This window comes from Schistocerca americana, chromosome 8 (assembly GCF_021461395.2).
Source record: "Schistocerca americana isolate TAMUIC-IGC-003095 chromosome 8, iqSchAmer2.1, whole genome shotgun sequence".
Lineage (NCBI taxonomy): Eukaryota > Metazoa > Arthropoda > Insecta > Orthoptera > Acrididae > Schistocerca > Schistocerca americana.
Window position 1 is genome coordinate 307,540,872 of NC_060126.1, and position 15,866 is coordinate 307,556,737.

At 37.9% G+C, this 15,866-nt stretch overlaps 1 protein-coding gene across 1 annotated transcript; it reads left to right on the forward strand.

Moving 5' to 3' along the window:
* Nucleotides 1-700: 700 nt before the first annotated feature.
* Nucleotides 701-3,544, forward strand: LOC124545789 (piggyBac transposable element-derived protein 4-like). Its single transcript, XM_047124736.1, has 4 exons — nt 701-1,440; nt 1,582-2,365; nt 2,523-2,639; nt 3,500-3,544. Exons 1-4 carry the CDS (start codon nt 701-703, stop codon nt 3,542-3,544), a joined length of 1,686 nt encoding a protein of 561 aa, XP_046980692.1.
* The last annotated feature ends 12,322 nt before the right edge of the window (nt 3,545-15,866 follow it).

Genomic DNA, 15,866 nt, shown 5'->3' on the forward strand with positions numbered 1-15,866 from the left:
GAGAAGATGCAATTAAAATACATTCGACCGTGCTGCATCAATTCAGTGCTCTTGTGGACACCCCTATGATCTAGTACGCTTGGTTTGCATCCAAACTATTAGAGGAAACACTTTAGTTTTAAAACTTGAATTAAGTGTGCTTTCCAATGAAGCATGTTGCAGAGAAATGTAACTGCTCAAACAATGCCTTCATAAAATGTGCCTAGAGTGAAACATATATGTTTCACATGTTTCTATGATATGTCACCACAAAAATGGCAAAACTTCTACTGTCGTAATGAATAAAAAGTAGCGCACGTAATCACAAGAATCTTTAAAATCTTTATTTTCATTAAAACTTTCGCCTAGTTATATAAATATACTACTTGAATGTATTTAAATTCTACGGTAAATAGTTGCAAAATCTGACGAAACCAAGGAAAATAAGAATGAAAACAATTGAAAAAAATTAGGAAGCACCTGGGATTGATTCCAGGTCGACTGTTTCGTGAGCAATGCGCTTGACCATTACGCTACGCCGTCAACATGCTCGCTGCGGCTGATGCATATAAGCGGCGCGTTCACTAGCAGAGTTCTCAGTTTAGTTTGTTCGGCTGTGCACTCGTGTTAGTTCAAGTAACCAACGACATATCACGTAACGTGTTCCTGTCTGCAGTTGTGTGTTTTCGTTTTTTGTCGTCTGTGTTGTGCATTGTTTGCAATGGCGGCGAATGAACCGACACCGGGGCCTTCGAACGCGAAAAAGTGTAGGAAGAGTGACCAATATACTGACCATGAGTTACTACGTGTGTTAGAAGATAGTGATGTAGAGTTCAGAGAGGACGAACCAGATGAGGGTGACTGGCATTTGGAGACTGCAGAAACAGACCACAGTGATGACAGTGTGGAAGCAGAACTGTCCAGTATGTTTCGTGACAGTTCGGAATCGGACGATACGGGCGACGATGATGAGGAAATCGCCGACGATAAAGAACCAGCGCTCGCAGAGGTAAGCAAACCAGGTGTTACGTGGCATGAAGAACCACATGGGATGCAGTATCACCCGTTTACGAAAGCAGAATGTTTGCTGATGAAGCCTGCTGGCAATACGCCAATGGATTTCTTTAGGCTACTGGTTACAGATGACATACTGCAGCTCATAGTTGACGAAACAAATGATAACGCACGGAATATATTTGCGAGCGCAAATACACAAGAGGGCTCTAGAATTAGTAATTGGAAACCCGTAAGTATAGAAGAAATACTTGTCTTCCTGGGGATTTCATTACATATGGGTAATGTCAAATGTGCCCGACTACAAGACTACTGGAAGAGGGATCCGCTGTTCGAAAATAAAGGAATAACGATGAGTATGAGCAGAGACAGATATTTGCTTATCTTACGCGCATTGCATTTTGCAAAAAATCTAGAGTCAGGCGAACCGAAACCAAATGATCGACTGTATAAGATACGCCCTATATTGAATTATTTCAACAACAAAATGTGTAATGTGTATTATCCAGGTAGGGATCTCTCTTTAGATGAATCAATGATTCTTTGGAGGGGACGATTGTCATTTAGACAATACATAAAAAACAAAAGAAATAAGTATGGCATCAAATTGTACATGCTAAATAACCCAGACGGCTTCATCAATAAATGCGCTGTGTACACGGGGATGCGTGGTGATATGGGGGGAAAAGGGCATGCTGAAAAGATAGTATTGCATTTGTTAGAAGAGAAGGTGAATGTTGGCCATCACATTTACATGGACAATTTTTACAACAGCTTTGCCTTAGCTAAAACCCTGTTGAATGCAAAAACACATTGCACCGGGACACTAAGGGTAAATAGGAAAAATACCCCTAAAGACGTGGTATGCGCCAAGCTGGGGAAAGGGGACACCATAGCACGATATTCGGACGGGGTAATGATCGGCAAATGGAAGGATAGACGAGAGGTCTCCTATATTTCCACAGAATACCCCAATACAATGGAACGTGTGCAGAATGCACGCCAGCAAATAGTCGCGAAACCACTGCCAATTATCAGATATAATAGTTGTATGTCTGGGACCGATAGGCAGGACCAGATGTTGTCTTATTATTTATGTGAACGAAAGACAATCCGCTGGCCAAAGAAACTATTCTTCCATGTAGTTGACATGCTAATGTTCAATGCACATTACCTATATAATAAATACTCAGGGCATAATATGACTTTGTATGATTATAGAATACAAATAATAAAGGGACTACTTCCACCAATGGACGTTACAAAAGGTGTGCGTAACAAATGTAAAGACACACATGTTGTGCAAAAGCGGGACGCAACGGAAGGGACGAAGCAAGTTATGCGGAAGCGATGTAAAACGTGCGCGGCAAGCGTACGGATACACCATACGTGTGTCTAACGTGTCCAAACCAACCTGGATTCTGTTTGAACTGCTGCACAATTACACATCCATAATGTAATGGGACGTCGTATCTACAGAGGAAGATCTGTTTGTGTTTGATTTGTAAAGTGTTTGTTTTATTTGATAGCCATGTAAATATAGTTACATTGGTTGCTCAGAATATGATGTTTCTGTACAGTACCGTATGTGGACTTTTTTGTGGTTTGCTATAAAAACATCACCTCTACACCTTGAAAACTTATTTGTTACTAGCTGCAGTGCCCGGCGTTGCCCGGGTGTGTATTCATTCCTGTCTTATTTTAGTCCATCTGCTTCTTCTCTCTCTGTCCATCGCCTCCTGTTCTATCGCTATCTATTTTCCATTCATCTCAGTTCCGTTTTCACACAGGTCAATCTTCATGACATAATATTTCCTGTACTATGTGTCCCACAAGAATATAATTTTCCATGTTCCCCGGGAAGAATATTAGGAAACTGCAAAATGAGGTGCGAATGGAGTTGGTATTACAGACGTAATACATTACAACCACATGCATAGTGGGACGGATTTTCGTGCGTTTCATAGTTTTGACGTCATATCTCCTGTACTACGTGTCATACTATGATATAATTTCAAAGCTACATTTAGTGGTATATATGCATATCCTCTGCAAAATTCTTCGCGAATAGCTTTAGTAGTAATGACATAATAAATAGAAATCACAAACCTGATGTTGCGGTTATTCAAGAACAGAATTGTTTATGACGTCATATCTCCTGAACTATATATCGTAAGTAGTTTTTGCTACCATAGCAAATGATTCATTACCTTAGAGAAGATTTGTACCAAATTTGATTGAAATCGGTGTACTAGTTTAGGAGCAGATGTGGAATATCGTCACATGATGCGGCCGTTTTTGACGAATTACATTGTTCATGACGTCATATCTCCTGACGTATGTGTCGTATGTGGTTCTTACCCCTACAGTGATAGTTTTCCGATAATAGGAATATGTGTACCACGTTTCGTTGAAATCGGTCCAGTAGGAGGAGATGTGGAACATACATACATACACATACAGTCATTTTTATAATATGTATATATTTGTGATTGGGTTTCCATAGCACCACATTGCAGACGAGTCCTGTTTCTTTTTCTTCGTTTTATAAATCTTTTGGTGTTTTCCGACTAATTCTTTTTCAATGGAGTGGATTTGTCACTTGCGTGAATTGCATTTTCTGTCCAGTTAGCAATACAATAAATAAATAAGGGGCTTTGTTAGAATTGTTTGCAATAAATGCATGTAACGCTTATAAGCGACAGACAGCAGGCAGCATTTATCACATGATCGGCATGCAGCTAAAGTGTACTTGTATTTCTATATCTAGCACCTCTTCCGCAGACGTTATATTCGTTGCCAATATTACGTTCGTGCACAACATGAATTTGTCGCAAAACTAGACATTAGTCTTGCGATCAAAATTTAGGCGTGTTCATAATTTGTATTCAGCCAGGTATGGATTACGAAATATAAATTCCAGCAGTATCTTATTATAACTTGAAACTGCTGACTTCCCTTGCAGAACAAAGTTTTATTCATCCATAAGAATTATGAAAAGATACAGTGGCGAGCTAAGTCGGTAACTATGTAAAGTTATTTCCTCGAAATAAAAATCATAGAAGGCCGTGCGGCTGCAAAGAGAAGTGATTGCAGCGCTCCTGGCAGCTAGCCCCGAACTGTTTTGACTGAGTGGAACGCTGCGCCTCTGGTAGCCAGCGTACGAACTCCAAACGAATCAGCTGGCGGCATCTAGTTTATTCGCCACAAACTTACAGGTTACGCAGGGCTATGATTTCAGCTCTCAGCGCACGTGCGCTTACAAGCGTCCGCCTCGCGCGTTAGCGGCTCGCACTGGCGACCGCAGCGAACGTGTTAATACATAGCATTGAAGTAGCTGCATGTGAAGTGAAAAATTTAAGTTTCAGCTAGTTGCAACTTCCTTTGTTTTCTGGAAAGATGTTCTGGCCTGTTGAATTCTACAGGAAATCTATTTGAAAGAAGCCCCAGTTACTGTTGATTTGACAAGCCAAATAATTAATCAATGAAACCTTTCTGATCTTACCATTACTGAGTGCACAGAGTCCTGAATCTCATCTTGGTTTCTGCTGACAACCATCCATTTTGTCTGCTTGACACTTAAATGTAGCCCTTTGGTGTTGCTCCTTCAGTAACAGTGTTTAGTAGTTCTTGCAGATCTCCCAGTCTCATTGCAAATAAAACAGTGTCATTGGCATATCTGATGTTATTGATGATAACTCTATTAACCATCATTCCTTGTTGTTTTCAATCAATAGCATCTAAGAAAATCTTTCTAGAACAGATGGTGAAAATTAATGGGGAGAGTATGCAGCCCTTATGAACTCCTTCACAATGAATATTTCTTCTGATAGCTGACCTGCAATATGCAAGCCAGCACTTGATTGTTCTACAGATTTCCAGTCAAACAGCCCCAGTTCACCTAAGATAAGCATCAGTTTGTCATGTGAACGGTGTCAAAAGTTTTTTTTCATAATTGATGAACCAAGCATAAGCTTCAATGCAAACATGACATTGCTGAATCAGTATCTTAAGACTGAGTAATGCCTCACAAGTCCCAAAACCAATTTGGAATTCAAACTGAGAGTCTCCAGATGCTCTTTTCACATGTATGTTATATTCCCTAATGCAGTATTTAAGAGGACATGACTCATTAAGCTATTTGTGCTATAGACAGTGCAGCACTTTGCATAGGACTTCTTGGGAAGTGGTACACTCATGTTTTCATCTAGTTCAATGGTATGAGTTTGTTTCAACAGGTATGTTGAACAAACCAACTAGCAAGGAAAGAGACTGTTCATCCTTGGGCAACTTTAGTACTTCAAAAGGCATTTTATCAGGACCTGGAGCCTTTGCACTATGCTCTTATTCTGCTCTTGTGATATCCACAACATCACTCTCCCAGACACTATGACCTGCACTTCTGTTGTCCCCCAAGCAGTGGCAGCCCTGTTGTCCCCCAAGCAGTGGCAGCCAGTTATAATGTGCTACAGCATGCTGTAAATATCACACTACAATGATGTCATTTTGCTTTGAATGTAAGGTGGAAATTGCACTAAAATTACCATTTCTCTTTGTTTGCTTGCTCAATGTAAATAAAATAAACAAAAACATGTTTTTAGTGCCCTTTCTGTGAGAACTGAAAACCAGTGTCAAATGGCGAAACGATGGTCAGCTGCACTATGATCAACTCAGAGGAGTTACTGCACATGCTCTGACGTCACATCATCCCTTCAGGCACTACAAATGCTACATTGCTCACAGCACCAGGTCAGTATTTTTCTTTGGCACTGCATACAACATATTGTACAAGCATAGAGTATGAGGGTTTTTAAAGGTCTGTTGCCATGACTCCACTGCGATCAAGTGGTCAAAAGTGTGGAGTGGTAGTTTGAGGACTTGAGTTTGAGTCCCACCAATACTAATATTTTCTTTATTATTATATTTTATTCCTCACAATGTTAAACTATTAATTACAAAATTTAAAAATAACAGTTAAGCTTATATACATAAAAATAATACATTTGATTTAGTTTTCATCACTACCCTTTTAAGAAACAGGCTATAGGCTAGACGGTGGTAAAGTGAACAAGTGTACAAGGAAATATAATATGAAAGTGTTTTCTGTAGATAATCTGCTAAAGAGGCACTTTTCCAGTAGATGTTTGGAGAAGAAAGTGAGATTTAAAGAGTTAGGTGGATGTACTGCGGATGTAAATCTAACAACAGAGGGGCATTGGACGAGGCTCACCTACATGGCTTACATAATGCTAAAAATTTCAGATTACTTGAAAGATATTTTGAGCAGCTTCTTAATTGCCCAGAGCTAATCCATACGCTCAAATATTCGAAACACCTATGAAAATCTAGAAGAAAATTTACTTCGAACTATCAAAGGAATTGGAAGAAGGTATTAAAACCTTATAAAGCTAGTGGAGAAGGCGATTACGGCAGAACTTTTGAAATGGTCTCCACCAAAATAAAAAAAAAGAGCTAAAATTGATCTTTGAGAAACTTTGGAAAACAGAAAAACTCCAACAGAGTGGAAGGCAGCCTCAGTATATCCACTACATAAGTAAAGAAGATGTTAACAAGAACAGAGAAATCCTTTGCAACCAGCTGCATATTACATATTTTTCAAGATTGTACTCAACTGAGTAGAAACAGCACTACAAAGAAATTTAGATGAATATATAGGTTGTAATGGGAAGAGCAGTTCATGTTTTAAATAAATATTTAATTTGAAGTCAATAATTTTCCACAGATTACTGAATTCAAAATATCAGTACTTTGCATTGAAATTGCATGTAGTTTATTGTGTAAGTGTAGAGTTTGAATGATTTTTAAATTGCTATGGTGGGTAAGCATATATGCGTACCCACAAGTTCTTTAATTGTAATCAGTCTAGGTAATTGCAAAATGGCTTTAATGTTCCCATTCAGCGCCAATGAGCCTGCGGAGAATCTCCAGTTCCTAGAAATTAAACTCCTGGCTGTCCAAACAAGCATTTGACCATTTTCAAAATCACACTGCAACATTCTACATGATGGAAAGCCTCCCTGAGATGTTGGCAGTGTTGGTTCTTGGATGACAGAACCACAACCACATTGTCTAAGAACACAAAGCGAAACGGCAGCCCATGCAAAATGGTTGATAACTTGCTGCCACATCTTCACAGCATTGCATAGTCAAAATGTCATGAATTTTTTCTCAAATAACCCAAATAGCATGATGCTTGCAGTCTTTAGTATATCCTCTGCTGCCACAGGAATCTGGACGTAGACCTTCATGCAGTCGAACACACTGAATATAGTTACCCCACGCAGTGTGTAGTTGTAGTCTCTCAGGTATGGTTGGGCATTCAATGCATGATAATTGGCACATGGGCATCAGGCTCATCCTTTCTTTGGAACTAAATGCAGGGCAGATGACCATGGGCTATTTGAAGATCTGATGATACCCTCTTGTCAGTTCTCTTTGCAGATGACACTTCTGTTTTAATTGAAGATGGTGCAGAAAAAATTCAGAGCTCCATTGTGAGCACAATGGGTACCTTAGAAAACTGGTTCCAGTTAAATGGCTTGAAACTGAACATTGCAAAAACCAATATGGTACATTTCAAAACCAAACATTTGAAATATGTGGATCTTAAAATACATCATCACAATCATCCTATGGAAGAAGTTAACACAGTCAAATTCCTAGGACTAAATGTGAACAACAATTTAAACTGGAGTACACATATTGAATTCCTATCAAATAAACTAAGCAGCTTTGCATTTGCAATGCAAATACTAGCTAACTCTAATAACATGAGTACACAAAAAATAGCATATCATAGTTATTTTGAATCTGTCTTTAGGTACGGTATCATTTTCTGGGGAAATTCAAGTAGTGTATCTCGAATACCGAAACTGCAAAAGAAAATTATAAGATACATGTGTAGATGTGTAGTGCACAACAAACAGAATCTTGTTGCCCATTATTTCGGAACCTTTTTTTTTACCATCATGGTGGCTAGCGACAAGAGTAAATCGTGTCTTAAGTGCAATAAATTAATAAAAACCATGGAAATGTTCGGGATCTATGGATTATGGTGTAGAAAACAGTTTCACAGTGATTGTGTTGGTCTAAGCAACAGTCAAATACATCTTGTGAGAAATTCGAAAGAGCGAATTACGTTTTGTTGTGAAGCATGCGAGTCTGCCTTACATGTTCAGCTGACGAAAGAGGTAGGAACTACAACGGATTGGGAAGCTGTAAAATATTTAAGGGAAAGCGCGTCAAGTGCAGAAGTGAGTAATATTAACGAGACAAAAAGCTACAGCTACGTTGTAAGAAATAGTGTTTGTAATAACGGTAAAGGCGAAATCGAAAAGTTAAATGAATGATTAAAAAGTCTTCAGCTAGTTGCTGATATACTGAGACGAGTTATCACTAAACTTGAGAATGAAAACAGTGAGTTAAAAACATTGGTTGTGAGCAGTAAACGCCAAAAGAGCATAAACAACTTAAACACGCATTCCACTGAAAGTAATGGTCAAAATTGCATAAATAGGCCGAATTCAAATGCCAGTGAAAGTAATGGTCAAAACTGTGTAAATAGGCCTAACTCAAATGCGCTTCAAAGTGAAAACAGTGGCCTAAAGTGTGCAAACAATTCAAAAACTATTTCTCGTGTAATGCCAAACAAAGTGACTAAAAAAGTGCCCTGCTCACAACGAAATACACGGAATAAACCTAATCTCGTGAGCACAAACAAGAACAGTGTGTTATCAGAAAGCAGCAGCAACTCCATGAACACTGAAAGTGAACAAACCACCCAACGTGAAGATAAAAACATGGTAAGAAGCTGCAAAAACATTGCCAACAGCCAGAAACAGTGAATAAAGAAACACAATGTGCTTTTTCTAGCGGACAGCCACAGAAGAAAGCTAGCAAATATTCTACAGGATGTGAATATGGATCTTCGTGCAACTGGTATCGTAAAACCTGGTGCGAGGACAGAAAATATTGTTGAAGACATCTCAGAACAGAAGAATACAACAAGGGACAGTGACTTTGTTGTTTGTGTGACTGGTGCAAATGATGTAGCACATAATGAAGCCAAAAAGTGTATAACAGGTTTGAAAACTTTTTTAGATGTAAGTAAGATGGAAAACACTATTGTTGTGGCGATTCCTCATAGACATGACTTGATCATTAATTCATGTGTTAACAAAGAGATTCGTAAAATAAATATTAAAATCAAACAACTATGTTCCATTTCTGCTAAATGCAATGTAGTGGATATTAGCAGACTTGAAAGAAATTTGCACACTGAACATGGTGAGCATCTAAATTACCAAGGGAAAATATTTTTGTGTCAGGAGATAAACAAAGTTGTAAATGAAATACGAGCACGCAGCAGCCTTGTCTTAAAAGACAGTCCCACAGAGCATGAATGTACCCTCCTTTTTTTTTTTTTTTTTTTTTTTTTTTTTTTTTTTTTTTTTTTTTTTTTGAGAAAACGACATTACAGATGAAGGAAAATTAGAAACCACATTAAGTGGAAACTGCAGCAGTCTAATTTATTCAGATAATTGTGCAACCCTAGATCATGTAGCGAAAATAAATGAATACAGAAGGTTCTGTGAAAGTAGAATACCATTATGTAGCAGTGACAGTTTCCTCCTCCTTCATATAAATGTACAATCTCTTAGGTGTCAAATCAATGAATTACAATACTGGCTCAATAAAATCAACTGCAGTGTTCTATGCATCAATGAACACTGGATGAAAGACACTGAAAGAGACTTGTGTGTTCCTCTTGGATATTCGTTAGTTACAAGCTACTGCAGAAAAAGTATTACACATGGTGGGGTCTCAATATATGTCAAAAGTAACCTTGAATTGCATTATTCAGTTATAGACCTTAGTAGAATATGCCTAGAAGCTACAATAGAAGTAGCTGGTGTGGCAATGCACGAACAGAAAACTGTAATTGTCTCAATCTATTGAATCCCAGGCTCTGATGAGATATTATTTATAGAAAAAATTAATACTTTAATATTGCTGTTGTCAAAATATAAACAGCATAGAATTGTAATTGTAGGTGATATTAACATAGATATAGAGAAAAAATGTAATTCATATGATTAACACTTTGAAGTCATTAAACTATTACTGTCTCAATGAAAAACCCACTAGACTGAACGCATGCCTTGATAACATAATTAGCAATGTACAAAGAGACTCCATACACTGTAATGTAATAGAATTAGGAATATCAGATCATGTAGGGCTATGGCTTCAAATAGAAAATTCAGCCTTCAGTTCTACAGAGAGAGAAGTGACATATAGAATTCTAGGTGGACCCAATGTAAACAAAATGATAAACCTGTTAAAAGAAATGGATTGGACTCATGTAATGGATAACAAGAAAACAATTAATAAATGTTTTTCCATTTTCCTAACAGAGATCAAGCATATAGTAGATATGAAATGCCCCTTGGTAACCAAAAGGTACCAGAGTAATATTACTCATAAGCAACAAAATACTAACAAGTGGTACACCCCATAACTTAACAAACTCAGAATACTACTGGTGATTATGAAAGACAAATCTCATAACAGTGATAGGGACAAGGAAAATTACACTAAAATGAGAAACCTTTACAGATTAGAAATAAAAAATGCTAAGTGCTGTGCAAATGATGAATATATTTTAAATTCTAAAGATAAATGTGAAGCTGTCTGGACTGTCATTAAAAGGGAAATTAATAATACCAATAAAGTAAGGAGTATCCCTATTGACTGCAATATTCTCAATGAATATTTTGTAAATAGCGTCAGCACCCCACCCATCAATTCTGCCTCTGATGCAGAAGCATTGCTCACTTGTGCAAAACAGACAAGAAGTGAGAAGTGCACTTAGGCCCGAATCACATTAAATGATATTCATAAGTCAATAAACAAATTAAGTAATTCCAAAACAGAAGACTATTATGGACTCAGTAATCTCATTATAAAATGTATAGCAAAAGAAATTAAAATGCCACTTCTCTCACTATCAAACAGAGTACTTGATGAAGGAATATTCCCCAACTGTCTAAAGCTCACAGTTACATTGCCTGTGTATAAAAAAGGTGAAAGAAACCTCCCAAATAACTACAGACCCATTTCAATAGAGCCAATCATATCCAAGTTAGTAGAAAATTGTGTGTATAAGCAGATATACACGTATTTTGAAACCAACAAAATTTTAAATGAACAACAGTTTGGCTTCAGGTCACACCTATCAACTGTAAAAGCAGTAGAAGCTTTGGTGAGCAATGTTTATGAAGGGTATGAAAAAAGAGTATCAATGTCTGGAACACTTATTGACCTAAGTAAAGCATTTGACTTGGTGTCACATGACATACTCATCAAAAAGTTAAAATACTATGGCAGTGAAGATGATACACTCTGTCTATTCAAATCTTATCGAAGCAATAGGTTACAACTTGTACACGCAAATAAGCAGAGGTCATAAATACTCCCTATAGAAAGAGGAATACCCCAAGGCTCTGTTCTTGGACCTTTTCTGTTCATTGTCTATGTTAATGACTTCTCGAATTACATACCGTGTAAAAACAAACTATATGCTAATGATATGACATTAATAAGTACAGGAGAGAACTTACAGAGTGTACTGGACAAAAATAGATAAATGATGCAAAGGCTAATTACTGGTGTCAGGCTAACCAGCTGTGCATAAATCAAACAAAAACAGAAGAAATAATATTTAATCTCAAAGTAACTAAAAATGAAAACAAAACAGTGAAATTACTTGGACTAATCATAGACCAAAAGCTCTCATGGGAAGGACACACCAATTATCTATGTAGTAAACTAGCACGAGAAACAGTGTGAGCAAGCAATTGATACTCCACTCATACTATGCTTTTTTTCATTCCCAACTGCAATATGGAATATTGGTTTGGGGTAACTCCCCAGGGGCTGAATGTATTTTCAGATGGCAGAAGAAAGCAATCAGGTGCATGGAAGGGTTAGCACCCAGAGAGTCCTGCAGAAATTATTTTAAATCTCTTGGCGTAATGACAGTGCCAAGCATGTACATATATAACTGTTTAATATATGCCAGAGAAAATCTGAAGAAATTGAACATGAGATGTGATGTGCATGCACACAGTACAAGAAACAGTCAGCTGCTGGACTTGCCTTCCACAAGACTTGCTGTAGTCCATAATAACTATAAGTACTTAAGCATAAAATTTTTCAATAAGTTACCATGCTCAGCTCGTACAGCACTACTAAATAAATATAAGAATACATTGCAAACCTGGCTAAAAAACAACGAATTCTATACAACTGAAGAATTCTTAGAAACTAATCATCAAAATATATGTTTTACTTAAGTCATGAAGAAATGTTTTGATATTATATGAGCTAGTTATTTACTGTGATTCTTTTCTTATGTGTGTATTTAATTATTGTATAAAACATTGTTTTACATAATGCTGAAGAAAAGGTCCTTAGTTCCTTTTCTCCCCTTTCTGTAACTATTTGAATATCGTACTGAAACTACAACCATCTGTAAACTTTGACGAAGCCAATTGTATGAAAAATACTGAAAGGTTAATAAAAATATTCTAATCTATTCTATTCTAACAGTTCCCTCCATATACATTTATGAAATTATAATCTTTGTACGCAGGAGACAAAAATTATTCGAGGGAAATCATTTTAACCACCTATACAACACAAGAAATAAAAATAATTTTATGTTACCCACACACCATTTGAAATTATGTGCACGAACTCCACAGTATATGGGGATGACAATATATAACAAGCTAATGGGCAAAAACATATTTCATATGAAGCCAGAGAGCCTAAAAATAAGGCTACAGCAGATTCTGTGGGAGAAATGCTACTATTCAGAAGAGGAATTCATAGCGGATGACATGATAATTTGAGCAAGGGGTAATTCATTGTTAGTCTTTTATTGTATATATAACAAAATTGTATTATTATTATGATACCATTTGTTAAAATCAGTTGTAATTAATTATTAGTTTTTTTATTGTATGTGTATTGTTATATTGTATTATTGTTATGGTACCATTTGTTAAAATTAGGTGTTTTATGTAGATGGTAAAACTTTACCAAAATTTTGACGTGTCTCCTGTACCTGAATCAAATGATTTAGATTAAGTACGTTATGAGACTAATAAACCACAATTCACAGTTCTTGCAATAGCACATGAAATTCAACCAATATTACCTTGACACCATGTTTTCTGGCATTCAAATGCTACATGGTACCTGCAGGTCCTGTGACTTAGGCCACTAACCAAGTGTTAACCACACCTGGCAAGACTTGGTAGTGCACCAAAACAACTGCTCCAAAAAGAGCTCCAGTGACATCCGCTACTGTAAAATCTCATGAAAACTGGCTTAATCCCAAGTTTGACTCTTCTCATTGTGTGCCATACTTTGTAGTGGCAGAATTGTTTGCAGCCGACAGACAAAATGCTGTTGGTAGCCCACAACAACACACTGATTCCTGGGCAGGATACTGAGGTCAGAGCCTGTACATATTAAAATACTTCTAGGTAGATACTCTGTCAGTTATAAACAGGTACCATCACAAGGTTGGACTGCTGGTGTTGTCTACAACAAAACACTGATGGCTTTTGGGTATGCACAGAGGCTAGTGGATTTCTTAGCTTGCTTGCCAAATCTTCTATGGTACCAACAGACTGTCTGGTATCTGATGTACACCGCAATGAGGAATGGCTCCTAGATCATCTGTGGTTACATTCTTTGTAGTGTTTGGTATCACCTTGCAACAATGATGTGCCAGAATGAGTGCACTGTATATCCACCTTTGTTGACAGAGCATCAAAATCCACGTGCAAGATTGTAGGTTGCACAATCGCACTACTACGTGGCACTGACACAACAATAATCTGGCTCGGAGTGATGGCGACTGCTCCAGCAGGCTTGTAGAAGATTGTTTGGTACTGTCTCAATATCTGTTTCTGGAGGTGCCACAGGCACTGCAATGGTTTCTATCATCAGTGTCCTCCCGCATCAGTACTTGCCTGATGCAATGCTCCTAAGATGTGAAAACTCAACAAGTTAGTTCTGCTTTTAGCTTGTCGTTGGTGTTCCCTAAAGGCAAAGCCATAATGAGATCTTGCACTTCTGACGTATATTGTTGGTCTAATTGGCTCACTATAAATGTGAATCTGCTTGTGTTGGCTGTGATACCAATATAACAGAAACTGGCCTCAACCTGAGCAAACCAGAGTTCCAGGTTATGTGACAAAAATGGGGGAAGACGAATGGCCAGTCATGACACTGAGGTTTATTCCACCATTCCTGTACTTCTGCAGAACCGGTATATCATGTTAAGGTCACAACTGACAGTATAACTGTACCTGCAGCTCCCTTATTTGAAATAATGTTCAGTTACATACATCAAAAATATACTGAATGTATCTTTATTGTAACACTGATGAATTAGAGAGCTGGACAGGTTTAGTTGTCAAAAGTGACTCCAAAACCCAACAAAAGAACATACAAAAAGATCACAAAAACACTCCAAAGACTAAACAGAAAGCATATAAAACTTAGAAAATAACAATGCTCCTGGTGGGAAACCCAGAACTGCTGTGATTCACTTGTTAACACGCCATAACTTCAAAGACACCATATGACTTCCTGGCAACAGCAAATGATGTTTTATGTGGATGACTATCACTAAAGACCAGATTGTAAGCATTTGCATGTTGCATATGCATTTGCACATTCGGCTTCTTTTCATCAGTTATTGCATATTTGAACTAAAACTAGTTTGTTTTGTTTTGTTTTATTTTAGGGCACAAAAACAACTGGGTCATATGTGCCCAAGTCAAAACTATGGAACAGAGAGACACAGAGCAGTTAAAAAATGACTATAAGTCAGTTCCAATTGATGTAAGAGAAGACAGCTAAAAACCGAAGTGGGAACATAAACGGCTAAAAAATGGACATTCTGTCAGGAAGTGGCAGACAGTTAAAACTTGAGCACAATTTGTACAAAGTGGTGGGGGAGTGCCACTTACCTAATGATGATGGCTAAAAAGTCAGTGCCCAATACACAACCTATTTAAAATGACCTCCTCCCGGCAGGCGGGCTGAGAGGAGGTCATCCAAGCCATTATGAGAGGCTTAATAAGCTGGAGCTTATTCCCATGAAGGGAGGACCAATGGCGATGCCAAAGGGACACCACCTCCTAACAGGTGGCATGACAGAGATCACTGGAGGGAATATAGGAACTAGCGGACAGAACTAGCGGACTAGCAGACAGCCTTGGCAGTAGTGTCAGCAGCCTCGTTTCCTGGCAGACTGACATGACCAGTAACCCACATAAACATCAGATTGGTTCCACCAAGAGTGAGCAAGTGACAGTTTTCCTGGACCCATTGCACTAAGGGATTGGCGGTGTACAGTGAACATAGATTTTGAAGGGTGTTGAGAGATTCTGAGCAGAGGACACAATTGAAAAGTCTGTGTTGCCATATGTAGCTTGGCTGTAAATATTGAGCACTGTGCAGGAAGCTGATAATGAGAGATGTGTGCACCAATGACAAAGGCACACCCGACACCACAATCAGTCCAAGAGCCATCAGTGTACACAAAGGTACTATTGTGAAGTTCCATGCGAAGGTCATGACTAAAAACTAGTAACGACGCATATTTTCACTCCATGTTTACAGTATTTTAGAAATTTAGATGGGTGTTCTCTAGCTCGATCTAGTTTTGATGTCTTACAGATTGACTGCGACACAGAACTGCATGCAATCGCTAACTGAGTGGCCACTGCCTAGCGAAATCATTACAGAAGAGGAACAGGAACAGG